At 37.4% G+C, this 21462-nt stretch overlaps 1 protein-coding gene across 4 annotated transcripts in view; it reads left to right on the plus strand.

Moving 5' to 3' along the window:
- MYO6 (myosin VI) overlaps window positions 1–21462 on the plus strand; it is a 112163-nt gene that overhangs the window by 52730 nt on the left and 37971 nt on the right. For all 4 annotated transcript variants that reach the window (XM_075747521.1, XM_075747522.1, XM_075747523.1 and 1 more), the window contains exons 10-15: window positions 5681–5761; window positions 7926–8106; window positions 10190–10334; window positions 18305–18462; window positions 18951–19042; window positions 19510–19582. In XM_075747521.1, coding sequence (XP_075603636.1) covers window positions 5681–5761; window positions 7926–8106; window positions 10190–10334; window positions 18305–18462; window positions 18951–19042; window positions 19510–19582 — 730 coding nt within the window. The remainder of the gene's footprint in view (window positions 1–5680; window positions 5762–7925; window positions 8107–10189; window positions 10335–18304; window positions 18463–18950; window positions 19043–19509; window positions 19583–21462) is intronic.

The raw sequence follows: 21462 nt of genomic DNA on the forward strand, positions 1-21462 counted from the left end.
GCCCATGCTCAGCTCTTCCTGCCAGGATTATTTCTATTCATTAAGTACGATCCTCCCTCTTAGGTTTTTCTTCACCTATTTTATTCTTTCCTGAGGTCTACTTACTATTTCTGAGTTTTGGCTATCTTTCCAGAACCTGGAAAGGTTGCTGGTCCAGGCAGTCAAGTAATGGAGAAGCCAATAAAATGCACTTAAAATCAGTGCTGAATGTAATACTCCTAACTATACCTAAATGAAAGTGAACTTAAAATAAACATCAGGGAAATAAGACTTGAGTCATTGTTTTTACTTCTTTAAAAATGTTAGGTTAATGTTCAATGGTAGGGAAAAAGCAGAGTAGAATTTTAGGAGTTACTAGGAAAGAAAGGGAGAATGAAATAGCGAGTTATGCTGCAGTGTACATCCATATTTGTAAACAACTTGGAAAGGAACAGTAAAATCCTTGGGTGAAGCAGAGGTCATGGTTGAAGACAAGCCCTTGGATAGTATGGGCATTTTAATTCAATCCAGTGTGTCTGTTCTTATGTCTTCTGATTTGCTTACTGCCTTTCCTTCTTCTTCCCATGCTTTATTTTTAAGGTTTTTGCCTTTTTCTGAGATTATGTGGTTTCTTCTGATTAACACTGATTCTGTGTTATGTTTCTAGTGGCAATCCCACAAACAGGCTGGCTTTCTGTCCTGCCATTAAGTTCTTGCATTGTTTTCCTCCCATTTTTCCACTGAACAGTTTTACTACTTCAGTTTAACTTTTTTCCTCCAGCTTTCCTTTTTTCTCTTTTCCTTCTCTCTTCAGATTTCACTGAATTGTTTTTAAAAATGATTGACAAATAACAAGACGTTTCCTTTTGCTTTCTTTCCTGTCTTGTCAGTCAAAAAATTCAGTCAAAATTTTTTCTGTATTTGTCTGAGTGATTCCAACCCCATTTCCCTTATTTTTAAATTCTCTTTTAATTTCTCAGTGTGTTACATCTCAATTGTTGCAGTTTTTTTCTTTCTTGAGAAACGAATATTATTGAACTTTTATCCAACCAGTGCAGCTTTACTGATACAGCTCTTTCTCATTGTTTTCCTGATTGTCCCTTCTCTTTCTCTTCAAAGCAAGCTTCTGCCATCCCTTTCAGGGTCCTTCTAAGCCTATTCACATCTTACACTGTCATCACCAATTTTATTAGTAAGGTGAAGACTCTTGCCTTCAATCACTCATTCCTGCTATTTAATTATATATAAATTTATAAATAGGTTTTTGTTTTGTTTTCCTTTTGACGCTCACACTTGAACTGCAAATACCTAGAGATACCACCATGTGCTTTCTTTACTTGCATTGAAGGGGAAAATACTGGCCAATCAAATCCTACTGGTAAATACTGGTCAGTTGTTTGCTTGTGTTCTGTCATTTGTCTCCATCTCTCCACTGTCTTTTGGCTTGTGCGTGGCTTGGAATCTCACGGGAGCAGAATTTTGTATATTTCTGAAATACACAGACTAAATCTCTGCCGTGGGTTTGGAAGGGTTTTGTAACACAACCCTGGAGACCATGTGCAATTACAAGGATATAAATTAATTGACTGTCATCTTTTTAGATTTCCTTGATCTTAAATGCAGTGAGGAGCACTGCTAACAAAGCATTACATTACTGTGTTGATTGTTTTCTTTGTTGGTGTATTTTCCTACTTAGATTTCTAAATAAAACTTGGACTGTGCTTATCTGTTACTTTCCCCAAGATCTTTTCTACTCATCTTCATCAGAATTCAGCAGAGGGCTAGAAGCCTTAAAGATACAAAGTTCCTCCTGGTTTTGTGCGAAGCAGTGGTTGCATAGGTGAGACCTAAATTAGCGCACTTGTTGTGGGGAAGGTGGCTGTACGCTGATGACCGAACAGGTTGCTGCTGCCGGTTGGCTTGGCCGTGCCAGTCCCCATGTACCTATGAGCCAGGGAAGAGGCACAGAGCTGCAGTTCCATATTGTGCACATCATACGTTTGTACTGTGGTATCTAGGTGAACTTGCTCCCTAAAAGCCATGGCAGTATTTTAGGATGAGTTTCCTTACTTCCTCAAAGGTGTTCGTAGGGGCATTTATAGACCTTGTATAATTTTTTTAAAATATTTAGTTTGTATTTTCCTATAGTTCATCTATTTATACTCAGTTTTGCAATGCAAACTTGTGCTGATGCTTATTAAGAAAGACCTGCTTCTGTTTTCTAGAAGGAAAGCTTTTCTTTTGAAACACCCAACAAACACAATACTTAAACCCCAACACTGTTTATTTTCATACAATATGGAGCTAGTTTTTAAAACTTTCATCTTTATTTTGCAATTATTCTATGTAATATTCTCTTGTATGTTTTAAAGCTAAAATCTTGAACGAATTTTCAAACATATATTTTTATTGTGCAGCCACTTTTCCATTTCTTGTAGTTAATAGATTTTTAATTCTGGAACTGAATATGCTGAGTGCCCACTCTTGGGGATTTCTTCTTTTAAATCAAGAAGTCTGCTGATGAGAGCACACAAGGTTGTGGATGTCAAGGTCAGAATTATAACCTGCTTAAAATCAGTCTGGTGCAGTACGGTACTGAACAGCCTGTGTGCCTTTACAGAAGGCACTCACTTGCCTGTTTCATTTATAAAAAGTTTACAGTCACACCAGCCTTATCACACTGTGACATAATATTTTTTACTTCTACTAAGTTTGCAGCAGGTACTTTAATTTCCATTAAGAATATTTATTGCTTTACCAAATTTGTCAGTATTTGAATCACGACTTCCTTGCTGCATGTGAAAGATCCACTCTGCATGTTAAATATAAAATTTTAACCTTTTTTTTTCCTTCTGAAGTTAAAGTAGATTATCTTTAATTAAAAAAAAATCATTTTCATCTTTGTATGTATGTAAGTTAATAAAAATATACCTAAATTTTATTAGTCATATTACACTAAATTTTCATGAAGTATGACTTTATAGGAGATTTTTAGGGGGGAAAAAAAAACCTGTAAAAGGTTTATTTTCTTCCTAAATTTGTATTACTTTTGTCAGGATTATTTTCTCTGTGTTCTTCATTCTCATTTGCTGCTTCAGGTTTTATCATAAAATGGCTCTGAGAATAATCATACTTCTGTCACTTTTTTACCACATTTTTTGTTAACCACATATGTCTCTGGTTCAAATTCCATGGAAAAACCATCTTTCAAGCTTCTAATAATAGATGGTTATATTATACTAGGCAAGTTAAGAAGGACATGGAGTTGTTGGAATGAGTCCAGAGACGGGCCACGAAGTTGATCAGAGGGCTGGAGCACCTCTGCTATGAGGACAGGCTGAGAGAGTTGGGGTTGTTCAGTCTGGAGAAGAGAAGGCTCCGGGGAGACCTTAGAGCAGCCTGCCAGTACAGAACTGGATGGTCTTTAAGGTCCCTTCCCACCTGAACCATTCTGTGATTCTAAGGTTTGATGAATGATCAGTGTTTTGATGTTAATGCTAATTTTTTAGACAAGAAAAATGTTCAGGAAAAAAATCATATTCTTAAATTGGTTATTTAGAAAAATCCATCCCTTAAGACACAGTTTTGCATCAGCTCGATTGTGCCACTTGTCTTGTGCCTTGTAGCTTGTCGAGTCAAAGTCCGCATTAGGCCAGCTTGAGTCCTAACACTCACGTGTGTTTTGCCTAATGCCTGGTTTCAGTTAACTACACTCGCTTGAAAATAAGACTGTCTCAACTCTAAGGTAATTCTCATTTTTCACCAAAGTGAAACAGTATTAAAAGCTGAAGGAAACAATGCTCTTTCTCCCCCCTAGTAGGCACGCTTCCCTTTGACTTAAGCGATCCCCTGTAATCTCATCCCTATGCGTTTGGCCGTCTTGGCGTAGGTGTGTGCTTGCTCTGGGCACGTGAACCAACATGACTGCACCTGCCTGAACTGTTGCCTAATTTTGGCAGCACTGATGAGGATGACCTCTCTTTTAGTTCGTCCTTCCCCTACGCTTTCCCCGAGTGCTTGTGTTTTAGGTTCCTTTGTGTTTTAGGTTCCCTTGCAGAAGGTTTTCAGAGAGTCAGAGTCATTAGGTAAGGCTGTGCTAAACCTCGTAGGTCCAGCTGGCTTGGACTGTATCCCATGGCTTTGCAAGTAAAGCTGCACAGTAAGTCTGCACCTGGAGTGTAGTTTATGGAAATTAGAAGCTGAGGTTTTTTTGAGATCTTAATTTCTGGAAGATGAATCAGATTGTCTGATTGGGTCACCGATGTTATAATGGGATGTTGTACTTCAGAGTTTAAAAAAAAAAAAAAGGCAAAAAGCAGAATGGTATTTAGATGTTATACATGATAACCTCAATCTGTGTATTTGTGTGCTTTAAAATGTAATTTCTCCTACATTTAAAATGTAAATTTGAGTTTTTAGCTTTCAAATAAAAGCCATTATCTTGTGACTAAATGTCTCCTACATAGGTTGTTATTGAATACTGTGCTGGTTCATGTTCACAGTCTGTCAGATAAGTTTCCACACTCTGTTCTTGAAAAGTATGACCTCTTTCACTTCCCATCCCCAGTTTCTGGGATCGTGTTACTAATACTGTAATACAGGGGTATATTGTTGTGTTTAAAATATGCTGTGCTTTGCATTCTTACTGGCTGATAAAGAAAACTTTTCAATATTTTGTTAAATACCAAGCTAACTTTCAACAGTGTTTCTTGTCACTTTAATACTAAATTTGTCACCTAGTTTTCTTCTGTTGTTAGAAATGCTTTGAAGAAGATTTTTATTTTTTTACAATTTTGTATATAAATTTTAATCAAAGTCTAGAATTATCTGTGTTCACCAGGTTGAAAAAAATCTTCTTTGTTCATGGGCTAGAGCAAAGAATCAGTTCACTTCCTTTAGACAAAGGGCTCTGTCCAAGCTTTTGGACAGAGTTCTTACTTTCAACTGAACAAATCAGAAAGAAAAAGCTGGCAATCCCATTTTGCTGCAAGTGTCAGTCATTATCTGAATGGTTGGTCTGTTCCCTTTACTATACAATTTGAAATTGATATCAGAAGCCAGATTCTGAAGTAGGCTTCTGCTTGTACCATGTTATAAGCTTTTAATACTCTTCAAGCTTTTTATTATGCTGTGTCTCCTACTACCTATAGAAATACTTCACTGATGAGGAAAAAAATCACCGTAAAGCTACACTGGACATAGTACCATGCATATTTTGATCCTACTCATTTCACCCCTGCATGTGCTACATAAAACCTATATATTGCTTAAAACATAAAGATTATTGTGGATTTTTTTTTTTATCTTCTGTACATAAAAGTACTGGAGTAAAGTTTGGTATTATGTATAGGCCAGAAAATTATTTTCTTGGTTCCTGCTTTTGATTGTCTTTTCTGCAATCCCAGACTCCATTACTAGGTTTAGTAGAGTCAAACATTAAGAAAAGATTGTGGGACTTGACAAAATGAATATCCCACTGTGTCAAAAAGTATTTTAGTTTTCAATAGAAGTTTGTTACTGTTGCACTTCTGTGATTTTGTGGATGTAAATAAATACATTTTCAAGGAATGAATTCTGAATACCTAGCATGTTGTTAGTATCCTATGAATAAATCAAGCTATGTAGAGCAAGCCTTAAATAAAACCATGTTTTCCTTACTTCTGTCTTTTAAGTATGCATTTCCACTTTTTTATTGTTACAGTATTTAAATCGAGGCTGTACCAGATACTTTGCTAACAAAGAAACAGACAAGCAGATTTTGCAAAATCGCAAGAGCCCTGAGGTATGTTTGTATCTTCAGTTAGTTTATATTATTAACTAATGCAGATAGAGTTGAAAAAGATGATTACAGTTTTACAGTGTGGAGTGAAATGTTCATTTTACACATCTTCGTAGGTCTAAATGGATACTGTCAAAGCTGGTATATTCAGAACTCTGGTTTTGGAGTTCTGTCCTAGAAATACATTTTAACATGCATCTTAAAATCCCAAGTGGAACAGTATATAAAATTGTTAACTCTTTGTTCTTACAATAATATAACACGTAATGATGCAGCTTGTCTTCTGTGGAAAACAAAAATCAGTCCAAGACTTTCTGTCATTTTCTTTTTAAATTTTACTACTACTAGGAATAGGTCAGAAGCAGTAGTTTTTTCCAGACGTTTTTACTGTCTGGATTTTTGAAGTGATTCTCCAAACTGTTTTATAAAACATGAGTGCAACTTTGCTTCCAGGATGAACGTATCCCCCTCCCCAGTATGCTGCGTTCTTTATTGGTTTTTGTTGTGTGAAGCTTCAGAACATTTCTTTCCTCTTGTTCCATCTCTGTTTACTTTTTTTTTTTTTAAACTGGAATTACCAGAATTTGTAGCATAACACTGAGCACACAGTGCCAATTTCTTTTCCTTGAATTTAGGCTATTTTCTGTAATTGAGGATGGTGGAGAGTGAGATACAGAAATGCTGATTTGATATTACTGTGAGGCAGAAAGCTGGTAGATAATTAATTCTTCTCGAGCATATAGGCTAAGAGATGGTTGGGAGATTTTGCCTCAGTTTACCTAATTTGCCTTAAATTAAGATTTGTAGTGAACTTGGTAATTTATGTAGACATAAAGTATAAACATTTACTTTTTCTTGCTATTGGCAGATGAACCTATGCAATCTTCTGTTATTGATGTGATTTACAGGCAGGTCTTCTGTCATAAAATGTGTCCTCTAAAGGACTGAATTTGAAATAAATGTCTAAACTAAAACATACTGAAATAATAATTCTGAAAATATGTATTGGACATTAAACAGTGGAACATATGATGCCATAATACGTGTGTGTTACAGCCATGTCAATTTGAAGGCGCAATAAGTGATCGCATTTCAATGATACTAAAACTTAGTCTAGCCACTTAAATGGGAAATAATATTGTGGTGTTCAGGTTTTTAAATCAGAAATTTAATATTTGCTGTGTCATTTACTGAAAAATACTAAGATTGTTTATTTTAGTAAAAGTAGTTGGAATAGTCAATTAATACTTAAATTATTTTTGTGTTTTCCTTATCAGGAAGATGAGGTGATCATTCTACATAATTGAGATGGAGTTTAATTTTATTGATGTGTCTAAATGTTGTGTGAAGTGAATTTTTCAGATGCATGTGGTGTTTTGTTTTGATAAAAATCACATTAGCTTATTTGACATTAACAAGAGTTCCATTTAAAGTTAATTATTCTTTTTAGTTGAAAACATTTTAAAGTAATTGTAAAACCTTAGATCAGTCTGTGCATGTTCAGTTACTCTTGATTGCATGCAGATGTGTTACTATCTTCTACTTAAAACAATTAATAAATAAAATGGCTTTTGATCTATTTAAATTAGGAAAATGAGCAAAATGTTAAATTGATATTTTAAATGTAGCTGGTATTCTTTTAACCCATAGAATGCTGCAAACTACTGTTTCTTAATCACCAGCAAACGTTAACGAGTGTATATTTCTCTAATTAAGTCTGTTTGTGATAGGGATAACTCTTCCAATTCTGAGTTGTCCTGTATTTCTTTCCCGTGGCCTGTCAGACTTTTTGTCATTCTATTACAAGGACCTCAATCTTCTTTCAGCTGCCTGGGGCTAGAAGTGCTCCTCGGTAGCTTCCTTAGCCAAACTCTCCCTTTCCGCTGCTCGCTGTCCTGTATTCCCCTGTCCTTAGCTGTCACGCGCTCCAACGTCTGCTTTCTGAAGATGGTTTGAAGACCATACTTCAAAGTATCAACAAATTATAACAAATCACAGTTCTTGCAAAGCCTGTATTGTATGAAGAGCTCTAATTTCTTTCTACTTAGTTTGGGTTTTGCATGCTTTTTTATGTTTTTTGTTATGGTTTATTCTTGGCGGGAAATAACTGCTTACATTTACTTTAAAATCACTTACTGAATTTTTGGTTTATCTTATTGTTTTATAGTATCTCAAAGCAGGTTCCTTGAAGGATCCACTTTTAGATGATCATGGAGATTTTAACAGAATGTGCACAGCAATGAAAAAGATTGGGCTGGATGATGCAGAAAAACTCGATCTTTTTAGAGTAGTCGCTGGTGTCCTTCACCTTGGAAACATTGATTTTGAGGAAGCTGGGAGCACTTCAGGTTAGATGAAACATAAACTGTTTTCTGTAAAAAATACTGAAAATGTCTCTCGATTAGAGATGATTCCTTTCCATGTGAATTACTGCTTTAGAAAGTTGCCTTGTGTTCAAGGGTAATTCAGTCTTAATTCACCCCATTATGAAGACATTTACTTTGTGGTTTTAAAGTTGTACTTCTTTACATGCTCTGAAAGTAAAAAGTCTCTCACTGAAATAGTTCAGTGCAAAGATTGATGAAAAGAGACATTTTCTGTCTCAAAACCGTACTTGTATTTTAGCAATAATTTTAAAAAGTCCAGCTCCTTGCTAATGTCATGAAAAAATCTTGAAATTAGCAACTGCATCTGTAGGGAAATGCATTATTTCCTTTGGCTTCCAAAAATACCAGTATTTTGAGAGTTGAGAGAAAAAAAGTTACAGCAAAAACAGGTAAATGTAAACTTCCTGATTTTTAAGATGTCACTCACAAGATGAGCTGGTAAGAGTGTCGCTCGGACTTAGTAGCAGAGTGCACAGGAAGGCTGGGGAATAGCCTTCAAACCAGAACATGCTCAGTTTCAATTCATGATCTTGCCATCTTCATGAAGATGTCTCAGTTGAGCATGATTAATGTGAATGGATCTGGGAAGACGTGAGGGTAGGGAAGGGTAGTAGGCAGTAAGCTGGCAGGGAGTTTGGCAGGGAGTTTCCCTGTTTGGGCCTTCAGTGAGATGAGACTTTGGGGTTGGCAAGGTGGGACAGAGTAGAAAAGGTCTGAATTTGAGTGGAGAGGCAGTTTCAGGAGGCAGATGAACAAGGCAGCGAACCACAGATGGTGAAGAAAGTCAGGGAAAGAAGGGAAGGAGGACACCAGAAAATTTATTTTCTCTGAATATTGAAATTCAAATCTCTATTTTTCTGGAATAAATTATTACACTTCTAAAATGTTCATTGCAAATAGGGGCTTTATTCTGCTCACCTTGTATGTATACACACGAGGTGTTTGTTTCAACTGCTTCAGGCACTATGTACTCTGTACCAGAGACCCTCTGAAGTTTTGTTGCTGCTTCAAAAACCTGGGAAACACCAAACAAAAACTTTGTACTACAGGTCAGATGGTGTTTCAGAGCTTCCAAAATCAAGTCACAAAAGCCTTAATCTTTTAAGGACTCCTTTTTCCTTTTTTTTTTTTTACTCTCCTTTAGTGTCACTGTAGAGTTAAGGAATTCAGGCAACATTTGTCTTGTTATTTATCCCTTTTGGTCTCCTGGCTTGCCTGCAGAAATAAATTTTACTGAGAACAACAGGAAACATATGTTGTAATCCTGGCATATGTAATTACGTGTTAGATTTTGCTGCACTGAGCGCTTCAGTTAGAGATTTATGAACATGTAGTGGCTGGATGAGCTGTGGCACTAAGGCCGTGGTGCAGAGCAGAGGGAAGCGTGCCTCTCTGCTCTTTACCCCCGGAAAAGGTACATACCCTTACCTGAAAATGCAAGCGCTTGGAGTCCGCCCTGCCAGGCACTTCTGTTGCAGAGCAAGCAGGTCTGGAGGGTTACAGGAACATCTGAATAAAAAAAAAAGTTTAGGTCACTACAGTTATTTTCTAGGTATTAGCACTTCTACATTTTGGGATAGTTCTTTCACCTACAAGCAGCTTAGCTTTTGAACAGCCTATGTTTAGAACAATGTTCTGGAAATGCAGAATTTCATGCATAGTTTTTGTTTGGTGGGGGTTTTTTGTTTGTTTGTTTGGTGGTGGGTTTTTTTGTGGTTGTGGTTTTGGGTTTTTTTTTTTGGTAGGTTGGTTTGTTGGGCTTTTTTGAGAACTGACCTTCCACATTTAACATGTGAAGTAATTTGCAGAGGCAAACTTCCATTCCTTCAGAGGTGATGCTACTTCTAGTCATCATGGCAAGATCATCACCAGTTCAAATTTTTTTTTTCCCCTTAGAGTTCTCCATAAAAATGCTAAACTTGCAGCGGTTGCGTTGCCGTTAGAAAGCAGGCTTTGAAATCGCGTGTCAGTGCCTGCCTGCAGTTGTGCAGAGCCCGAGCGCGATGAGGGCGGTTGGGGTAACGGCTGTGGCGGTTGCTCGCAGGGGGCTGCACGGTGAGGCCGCGGAGCGAGCCGGCGCTGGAGTGCTGCGCGGCGCTGCTGGGGCTGGACCAGGAGGACCTGCGCGGCAGCCTCACCACGCGCGTCATGCTCACCACGGCAGGGGGCGCCAAAGGAACGGTCATCAAGTGAGTCCCGCGGGAACGGGGCGGGACGGGAGGGGGAAGCGTGTGGTAACGCAGCCGAAACGGACTGCCCGGGACTGCCCCCGGTATGTTCACGGAGGGGTCTGCGGTCAGTGTGCCCGGCGGCTGGGAGCCGCTGACCCCGCCCGGCCCTGCCCTGCGAGCTGCGGGTCTGAGGTTGCCCAAGCTCCGCGCCCCGCCCAAGGCCCTTGGGGTCTGCCTCCGGAGGCTGGCTTTGTCCTGGTACCTACGGGGAAAGGGAGGAATGGCCTCGAACTCCCGCCTCGCCGGTTGCGAGTATCAGCGGAGTTGCAGCTATTTGAAATGCTTACTTAACGGTGTACGAAATGTGAGCACAAAAACATAATACTACAAAAATATGACCATGCAGAGGATTTGACTAGCAGACTTATGTTGTCAGGCCCTTCAAAACAATAACAACTTGTTATGTTTTTCCATCGTGCAAGTGATAATTTTGGGATGACAATTTTTTTAATAGAGGTTTGCTTTTTTAAAAAAAATTCTTTTTAACCAGTTGATCCAAATACAGAGTTTTAGATGTTCTGTACTGAGGTTCCCTTGTTTTGTTGTTAGGCCATTGGAGGTTTGTTTTTTTTTTTTAAAAGACTGGCATTTGTACAACATCTGACCAAAATGGCCTTTTTTCAGGGAAAGAACAGTTTTGAGTAAGTCACTATCGCATTATATAAAACCTTTCACATGTCAGTGAGTACGCTGTGTCGCAAAGAAAGTACAGCAGTTAGCTTGTTAAATCCATAACCTACACAGAAAATTAGATATGCTAATAGATTTAACAGATACAGTGTATCAAGGAATGTTAATGCTGTGCCTAAAGTATTTCAGAATATATTTGGGTGCATCTTTCTTGGTGTGGGGGCTGCACAGTGCTCCCATGACTACTGCCCTGTGATACTATGTTTGGGATGCTCTAATTAGAAGGTAGTATATCCGCCCTTCTCAGTGTCTGGGTGATTAGTGTCCCTGTGTTTGCCACATCTAATTCTACTGAAATCAAGTTTCAGCTTTAAAAACACCACTGAAAAATGGTAATCCAGAAATGTGCTATTTATAAAAAAATAGTGGAACAGGATAAATTTAAGAGAAAGGTTGTTTTTTTTTTTTTCTGTAGCTAATAAGAACACATTGTTATTGAAGTAAATAATGAACTTAAAGAGTGATTATCCCTTTGTTGTCATTAGCTTACATTTTGACAAGAAGCTATTATCAAGGTAACTTCCTAGGCACACAAATAGGATAGCGATTTCTTTCTGTATGCTCATGGAGAAGAAATAATTGCAAAGATCATGTTTAAACATGGTACTAATGTTATCATTTCAATGGCATGGAAGTTATGACTCTGGGGAAACTGAGTTTTATCAAAATGATCCATTTTGCTACAGTTGCCTTTTTGTTTATGAAAAACTTCTAGTTTCCACCACAAATTTTCTCTTGTAGCACACAAGCTGTCAGGGAAGCTAGCTAAGTTGCATGCGACTGAATTGTGTGTTTTAACATTTGGGTTTCTAAGTTGTATGTTTTTCTATGTTGTGCATTTTCTGGAGTTGAAGAAAACATCACATCAAAAACTGAACTTGGGCTAAAGAGTTTTAAGCGTGTTAAAAGTAGTTCTCAATGTTTAGCTGAATGCATCAGTCTTTTAATTAGGAAGCTAATAAACATTAACTTCACTCATTGTAAGAATGCACAGGTGCTTCATATTGACTTAGGGAAACAATCAGATTGTTTTAGTTTCATTGAATCAGAAATGCAACTTTATGTACATTACACCAGAAGTTTAATATATGAAAGCCATAATTAATTAACTGTATTAATGTGGTTTATATAAGTTCCTTGCATATTTTATGTCTTTTGAAAATTATTATTTACATCATACTATAAAATGTAAATATATTTGTTAACATTTCATAAACTTGTGGACTGAAGCACAGTCACAGCTGATTTATTTAACCTTGGTATGTTGCTGTGGCCAGTAAAGGTGGCAGGTGTTAGTTAATGAATGCTTTAGTTACATCAGACTTACAGGTGAAAAGTTGATCTTTGAGCTTTTGAGAGCATTGGCTTTTTTAGTCCTCAAGGGGTGTAATGGGTTTGAATAATGAAGGTTTCCAGTGGTCAAGAGCTCATTCTGTGCAAGAGAAGTAATCTTGATCTCTACCTGATTCCAACCAATAATGATAAATTAAAAGAGAATAGCTATAGTGGAAATACTGTTCAGTGCCCACTTCCTGACCTCCAGGGTGAAGCTGATCTTCCTGGCCAAAATTTGAGCATAATAAACCATCAGTGACAGCCTGTGCTGTTTGAACATCATGTTTTTTAGGGGAACACAGAAGGTCTTCTGAATTAACTCATATTCAGGAGTCTTAACTTTTAGCATGGGTATGGGCTGTTGTTCCAGTAATACGTTATTAGCTGTCCTTTGAGGTGTGTTTCTAGGTAGAGCAAACAAGTAGACTTCTTGGTGGTCTGCTTATCTCTGTACTTTGAAAGAAGGAATGTTCAGTGATTACAACCTTCATAGTGATTGCCATGGAAAAAGTTACAATGCAGTGGCAAATGGTAAGTAATGATTGGGGAGGGATTATTCTGCTTTCAGGTAAAAGCTCAAGATCTAGGTCTCTTCATAATAAAGTCAATAGTGCATTTCTGTGACACACACAGTCATTAGAAATTGAGGACTCCTAATCACTATCATCTTGCTGCCTTATGGAAAATTACAAATAATTTTCCTCTTTGTAACAGCCTTTACATGTAGGAAGACATGGGTCTGGCAAGACAAAGTTTCTCCAGTGGCCAATATTTTCCAAGTTTTACTATTTGCTCTTTTCCAGACTATGTATAAATTGACAGCAAAATCTTTGATATATTCACTCAGGAGAACCTTTATCAGTATTATGGATAACATTAGAATAGACAGTTATATGTACAGATGGTACTCATATTAATGCATGATGGTCTGAGAATTGCAGGTTTTGAAAGTTTGTAACATTTTTTACTTAATTCAGCTTGTGATCCACAAGCTGATAACTGCTGATATTTTCTGTTGACTCACTGCTTATCTGATTATTCTCCTTCTTGCATTTGTATTTTTAAATTCTCCCAAGTATACCACCACACGCTTTCCTTTACCAAAATCTGTCTTGTGGATTTTTAGATCATATCTTCATTTTGTGAAAATAATTTCACAATTGTTTCACATTTGTGAAAATTGCTAATCTTGTTACTGAGATTTCCTGCTTTCTGAGTTCGGTATTATCAGACCGGTTTTTGAAAATGCCCTTCCTTTCCTCATTCCTCTTTAGCGAAAGTGTTAATTAGAAGCAGAAGGGGTTTGAACAAATCGCATCCATGTCAGATTCAGATGGCACCCTACTGGAAATGCTGTCAGTGAACTATTGACTCAGCCTCTGAGCGCAGATTAGTTTTGGCTGGTGTACGCGTAACATACAGATAAAGTGTGCCTGTATAGTTTCCTTTTGAGAATGTTTGGTGGGACGAATCAAGGACTAAAGCAAAGGGTATCATAATACACTGCTTCCCTTTCACCACATCTCAAGTGACTGTGTCAAGGAAGGTTTCTTAAGAACAAGTACAATTTTGTTACAGTTTCAAATTCACTTTGGATTATATTTACTTTGTCTGTAAAGATTTTCTGTTCAGTGTATTTATCCTGATAAGCCTGGGGCATTGTTAGCAGTGTACTGTTTCAAAAGTCTGCAAATACAAGGAGCTATGTTTTTGTGTCAGCAGATCTTATTTTCCCCCAATGTTTTATACTGCGGATGGCAAAAATTAATTCAGACACTCCTTCCACCATCTCAAAGGATTAATGCATTAAGCCTCTTTCTCTAGCCTTTCCTAAACTGTGCAGCTAAAAGCAAACATACACTAATAAATAGACTAATATCTTTTTTCTCCTGTAGCTTACTGCATGTACAAGGAAAGTGGATTTGACTGTTTTGGATATTTATTAAGTAACCACCAGGCTTTGCTGTGGTAGCATAGTTTAGAAACTATTTGATCGCTATCAATATCAGAGTTTTGACAAGTACGTTGTTTTATTTTGTTCCAGCAACCCAAAGAGCTACTCATTTCTCTCTCTCTTTCTTAGGGACCTTTTGTGTGTGAGTAGATCATGTGAGTCCTAATAGGTCACTGCGAATAAATAGCTCAGCTGAAATCACTATGCTCAGAGTATAACAAAGGCTTTGTTCTGCTGGGCACAATGGAGCCAACAAGGAACAGTAGGAGGGTGATGCTAAATGCTATCTCCGTGAATTTTATTAAATACTAATGTGCAGTGGACTGCCAGTGAGACTTGACAGCTGCACTACATTTATTTGTCCTTGTTAGTCTCCCAAAAAGAGCATAATGATAACCTTGTTAGCTGATGTTTTTACCATCCATGTAAAGTGTGTATACAGGGTGAAATAATGTGTTCGTATTCAAAGTCCGGTACACATCTTAGACTGTAAATGGCACTGTGCTACTCTCTCAGTTTCTCCCTTTCCAAGAAGACTTTCAGACAGAACTCTGTCATCACAGCATAAATAATTCTACAGAGTGAGAAATTTAACTGACATTATTCCAGGTCCTCCAGCTTCTTTTGGAATAGTACATTTTCAACCAAAATGCATTTTTTGGTGGTAGTACTGAAGCCTCTGTTGGAAAAACATTGGGGGTCAATTTTTGTGTTTTTTTTTTTTTAAATATTTTTCCCTAGTTTTTGGAATTTTAACTTTTCTTCAAATTGCAAATGAGCTGCTTGTATTCTTTAATTACGTAGGCCTTTCACTAAGTAGTGTTATTTCATCCAGGCCATTTTATTTGTGAAGCAGTAACCCTATTGGATGACAGCAACTGATAGATATTGCTTCACCTGCCCTCTCTCCCTTAGTTGTTGTCAGCCATGGGCAAATTATACATATTTTAACTGTAGCTTATTTGTTCTGGAAAATGTTTGTGTACTGCATGGAATTATGCACAGGATAAATCCAGCCCATGAGAGCTTTTTCCCCTAGGCCTCAGACTCTGTGGATCGCTGGAAAACCTGCTGAAGAAACTAATATGAAAACCAAACAAGGTTTTTTGTTGTGGCCTTAGCAAATAGCTTAGAAATTGAAAATTTTTTTCTCTGTTCCTTACAAGCAGCTAGCTCATGGATGGAGGAGAAGGGGAGAAGGTGAAATAAAGGAAGGAAAATATATCTATTTCCTGTTCAGACAAGAACCAGGAGGAGAGAGATTCCTTTGTGCAGACCAGAGGAAAGGAGGAGCCGAGTTGAGGGAAGGCAAGTTCAGGAGAAGGAAGTTACTCCTTCTGAATGTCAGTTCTGTAATAGGGCTCTTCTGTATCTACTGGCCCAGTGCAATTTCAGCATTGTTTTGTTGTTCTGTACTTTCTGCTGTGCAAAACGCATTGCAGGGTTATGTTTTCTTTCTATAGATTTCTGCTGTATACTATGAAATTTAAAATAACAATAAGGTTTTGTGCAGTCTCTGGAATTCTACTTAAATGGCAGAATTTGTTATTTTTTTTAAGAACAGGGCCATTTTATAAATACATGCTCTATAAGTATGACTGTTTGCCATGTTTAAAAAAAATAGATTGAAAGCATAAATGATTTTAGTGCCTTGTATTATGTAATAGGCCTGCAGCTGACATGTGGGAATTAGTATTCTGATCTCTTAAACGTATCAGAATGGAATGTAAAGGTACCTTCCTTCTATTTATAAGATAAGATTTCTGTCAGTACTCGTTACCTTAAGATAAGTCAGGAGATACTTAGTGGAAGACAAGATTGTGTGTTAAAGCTAATTACTATCTAAAGTAATATAGCTGTAGGTGTCCTTAGTGAAGGGAGTCTCTGGTTCCCTGACTTACCAGTCACAATAGAAAGTGATCTCCATCAGTCTCATGTTTCTGCATCTGAAGTATCATCCTTGAAAAAATACAGAAATAATAATTATGAGTTAGTTTAGTGCTTGTGAATCCTAGGAAGTGAAGGCAATGATGCAGTATGGGTAAGCTGTGTAGCGTTAAGTTTTCCTTTTCTGACCTGCCAGTTCTTTGTACTCCTGTGTACGGAAAACTACCCGGAGAGGGCGATAGAGCAGTTCTGCAGCGGTGACATCTTGAACATTGTACATAAGGCTTACTTAAACCGTTCAGATAAGAGGTATTTTTTAAACGTTCATTAGTTCCATAACTGGTTATCCACCACGTTAGCTGGATGGTCTATCCTTTGATTATTACTGATTGTTATTGTAGCGCTGGTGGTCCAAGGATATGAGAGGCAAGGTATATGGGGAGAAGTAATATAGGGTGTTACATGGGGAGAAGTGATTTGTTGTATTAAGCCAACTGATTGGGATATTTTAAAAAAGCATAAGAGCTTTTGGCATAGAGCCATCATCTTATATTCTTCATGACAGAGGATTGGTGTGATAAAAATCTTGACATTATTTCTCCCTGTTCCTCCCTGCAAATTTTACCAGTTTGGTTAGCAAAAGCTCTCTCCCTAAAACTCTCTTCTTTGGATTAACATTGGATATATCTGTATGTTATGATACAGTGTTGTGCAAAGCCTTTGTGTAGACATAGTTGTTCTAACTTGTAGGCCTTTTTTCCATGCATGAAATTTTGGTACTGCCTGGTCAAGGAGCCACCAGTATTTCAATTTAATATTTTTTTCCTTTTGTATCTTTTTAGTTGACAGGTAAAAGTCCTTTGGAGAGTTTTGATCTTTTGACAGTCTGATTCTGTTCTGGTCTGATTCTGTTCAGATTAGTGGGACTTTGGCTTTTGAATTCTCTGACAATGTGATTAGGATCTAAGTGCAATTTGCAATCATACCAAAAACCTGAAAGTATATTTTTGTAATACTTCCTTCATGTAGATTCTTAAACACTTCCTTGATGCTTTATCTTTGTATGATTTGTCTTATTCTGGAGACTTCTGAAAGTGCTTTCTCAGCTGTGTACAATGTAACTGTTTTTTAGTTTTGCTACTCTTATCTGTTAATCTGAAACCTATTTAAAAAAAAAGTCTTGTAGAATGTATTTATCTAGGAAATGAAGTGGTTAAAGGTACTTTGAAATATATTCATTCTAAGAATGTCACTGTCATACTGACTTTAGGAAATAGCTATATATATTACTATATGTATAGCTAAAAATGTAGTTATATTTGCCTGATATTCCTACAGTTTTGTCATGCATTTCATAGGCTTTGAAGTTGTGACTCATGGGTTTTTTGTTTTGTTTTGTTTTTAACTGCTAAACTGTGATATAAATTTGTAATAATAAATAGTCACAGTGCAGAGTAAAGCTTTATAAGTAAGTTGGGGAGAATAAAATCTCATCTCTTAAAAGGCCCTTTCTTACAGTGTTTAAAATGAATCCTTATTTCAGGACTGCATCTGACTTTCACCGTAAGAACACACTCCCTTATCTGTGGTTGGTTTTTTTTAATTTTTGTTACTGATTAACTTACAGCCTTATAGTTTTAGTTATAGCCCTTATGAAGGCATGGGGACAAAGATGTCAGAGCAAAACTGAATTATAAGTTTTATTGTAGTTAGGCAGCTCATAAATAAAGAGTTGAAATTTTTTGTTTTGTAGATGGGAAGGTATGTATTTTAAATATCTTTCTCTGGCACTTATCAATGTAGTTTCTAATTATACAATAAACGAGTATTCAAACATCTGCATCTCACTTTTACTGAGGATAGTGAAACATTATTCTTTCTTTTTACAAGTAGGATCACTAGTTAACTTGGCAAGATTGTTTCCTACATGGGCCTAGAGCTCAGGGTTTTTTGTGTCCTAATTTACAATAATTGGGAAGGCTCTTCTGAAGTTTAGGGTCTAATCTTGGTATTTCAGAGCAAAGAATCCTGAAAAATAAGATCTGTATTTTTGTTTCTTTAGGGTACCCTTGAAAGTGGAACAAGCAAACAATGCTCGTGATGCCTTGGCTAAAACGGTGTATAGTCATCTGTTTGACCACGTAGTGAACAGGGTAAACCAGTGTTTTCCATTCGAGACTTCTTCTTTCTTCATTGGAGTTCTAGATATAGCTGGTTTTGGTAAGTATACTTAATTAATTAATTTTCCAGTGTCTGTTGTTGCCACGAAAGATTCAATGATAAATTCTGTAGTGGAGAGTGGGAGGGCTCCCACTCATTTTCTTTTTGATGGTGGAATGGGTTATGAGGGCTTAAGAAGATACCAAGAGAGCAGATAAAGCCTTGTTTTCTGGAGATTCAAGCCTGTTGTAACATGGATGCATGAGGGTGGATTGGTACAGGTTCACTGTATGGTAGCATCTAGCTTTGGTTTGCTGCCAGATATAACTGTCTGTTACTTGTCTTAGAAATGGGATCTATCACGGTATTTTTATGTCTGTCTTATGTGCAACTTGAAAATCTGTAGAAGCTTTTATTTTACTAAAAGAATCAGATACAGATCTGAAAACATTTTTAAATATTAGCACTGTGAAGCTGCTTTTAGTTGCTATGTAATATAAATTCTTGGAACAGTGATTTATCATAGAAGTTTAACTTCTGTTTTCCAGAATACTTTGAACACAACAGTTTTGAACAATTCTGTATTAACTACTGTAATGAAAAACTGCAACAGTTCTTTAATGAAAGGATTCTGAAAGAGGTATGTTATATTTAATGTTATATTTGAGGCTTTATTTTTTAGTAGAGAGATACTTAAGCATTGCTTTCCATAAGATTGCACGTTATACTTAGATTTAAAAAAAAACAGTTGACAAATTATTTTCCTACTGTATGACATCTGTTTGTGCTTTTTGGCTTTTTGAAAACCAACAGTCTGGGTTTTTTTTTCTTCTTTTTTGCCATTCATTAAAATGAGACATCCAGATACTGCACAATATGGGAATATCTGATTGTATGGGCCTGTCATTAAGGAGGTGAAGTTGGAATACGTTAAGCTGTGGAAGAAAATTCTACAGTGTGTGTTGATTCATGCTGTATTTAAAAATGTCTTTATGTTTATTTAAAAAAAAATATTTGGTGGGTAAAAAATTACATGGTGAGTGGTATTTTCTCTCTCTCTCTCATTTAATTTTTTTTTTTTTTTTAATTTTATTTTTTTTTTTTTAGGAACAAGAACTTTACCAGAAAGAAGGCCTGGGGGTTAATGAAGTGCACTATGTGGATAATCAGGACTGTATAGGTATGTACTTCTTGAAATGTCAAGCTATTTGTTAGTGTGATAGAGAAGAGCTTCACCAGAAGAGGCAAAATATACGTAGCACTAGTAATTTTATGGTTTTAATGATTGTTGCAACCTTGTGAATTCTTCCAGCTTTGTATAACATGCCAGTTCTGGTTGGTAATAGAGCCATGTTGTCCTACAGTGTGTAATAACTGCAGCTGGGACTTGTGAATTTCTTGTACTTTTTCCTAGAAAACTAATTAGAACACCTAAATAAAGTAAATAAAGTAAAGACGGGTGTGAGACTGTCTGGGGAAAAATATTCCATTAATTAAAAAAATTTAACTCTCATCCCATTCCCCTAACTTTTTTGAGCCAATGAGCAAAGACACAAAATGAGCTATAGGCAACAGGATGTTACTTCTGCTTTTAGGCTGCCACAGACTGATATACCAGAGGCTTAAGATGATAATGATGTTGGGGGTTTTTTGATTTTTTTTTTTCCCCCTTCTCTACATTCAGCTTTTGTTGTCCAAATTGGTATATTGTGAGATGGTAACTAGTCAGTTCTGGCTGAGCAGGGGATTCAGTGACAGAATTACTCTGTTGCAAAATGTCTGGTTCTTCTGAGTTCTGTAGCTCTGCTGAAGAAGTTTTCATTTTGTTAGATGGGACTGTACAGTCACTAACTCTGACAACTAAAGACAACTCTTGTCAAGCAGACCTCTTGGCTGTCTTGTGAGAAGACAACAGGAAGGTTTTTGGAGGAGGGAACAAAAGCATAGCCACAGTAAATAGGTGACTTTCATGAATACAAATCTTACCTCTTCTAGCGGTTTAATCATGTGTTTAATAATGTCTATATGAACCTGAGCCTGTTCCTAAAAATGCTGTTATAGTTTAGAGACTGTCGTGTTTGTCGTGGTTTAGCCCCAGCTGGCAACTAAGCCCCACGCAGCCACTCGCTCACTTCCCCCGCAGTGGGATGGGGGAGAGAATCAGAAGAGTAAAAGTGAGAAAACTCGTGGGTTGAGATAAAGACAGTTTCATAGGGAAAGCAAAAGCCACGCACGCAAGCAAAGCAAAACAAGGAATTCATTCACCACTTCCCATGGGCAGGCAGGTGTTCAGCCATCTCCAGGAAAGCAGGGCTCCATCATGTGTGATGGTTACTTGGGAAGACAAATGCCACCACTCCAAACGTCCCTCCCTTCCTTCTTCTTCCCCCAGCTTTATATACTGAGCATGACGTCATATGGTCTGGGATACCCCTTTGGTCAGCTGGGGTCAGCTGTCCTGGCCGTGTCCCCTCCCAACTCCTTGTGCACCCACAGCCTCCTCGCTGGTGGGGTGGGGTGAGAAGCAGCAAAGGCCTTGGCTCTGTGTAAGCACTGCTCAGCAGTAACGAAAACATCCCTGTGTTATCAACACTGTTTTCAGCACAAATCCAAACACAGCCCCATACTAGCTACTGTGAAGAAAATTAACTCTACCCCAGCCCAAACCAGGACAATGTATCTATAAAAAGGGTTGCTTCCTCCCCAGAGAATGTGTTTTTTGAAACCTGTCTCAGGGTCAAAAGGGGTTCCCTGGTGCATATTGGAAGAAAAGATCTCTTGTCTGAGTCACAGTGGAGAAAATGGGTCCGGTTGTAGAAGTTGTTGCCTCTTCCTGCCATAGTAAATGTTTGGGCATCTTACCTAAGAATACAAGTAGCAGTCTCTCAGTCATGACCCCTTTTCCTATACCAACCAACATATGACACCGCACCACAGATTTGACACGTTTTTTCATTGTATGAGTTATTCTTAGATAAGTTAATAAAATCATAACTTAGTTAAACCACAGCAGGTATGCCTTTTTTCTATTCTTGCATAGTCAGGAGAAAAGGATTTTTT

The sequence above is a fragment of the Balearica regulorum genome, chromosome 3 (assembly GCF_011004875.1).
Source record: "Balearica regulorum gibbericeps isolate bBalReg1 chromosome 3, bBalReg1.pri, whole genome shotgun sequence".
NCBI classification, from domain to species: domain Eukaryota; kingdom Metazoa; phylum Chordata; class Aves; order Gruiformes; family Gruidae; genus Balearica; species Balearica regulorum.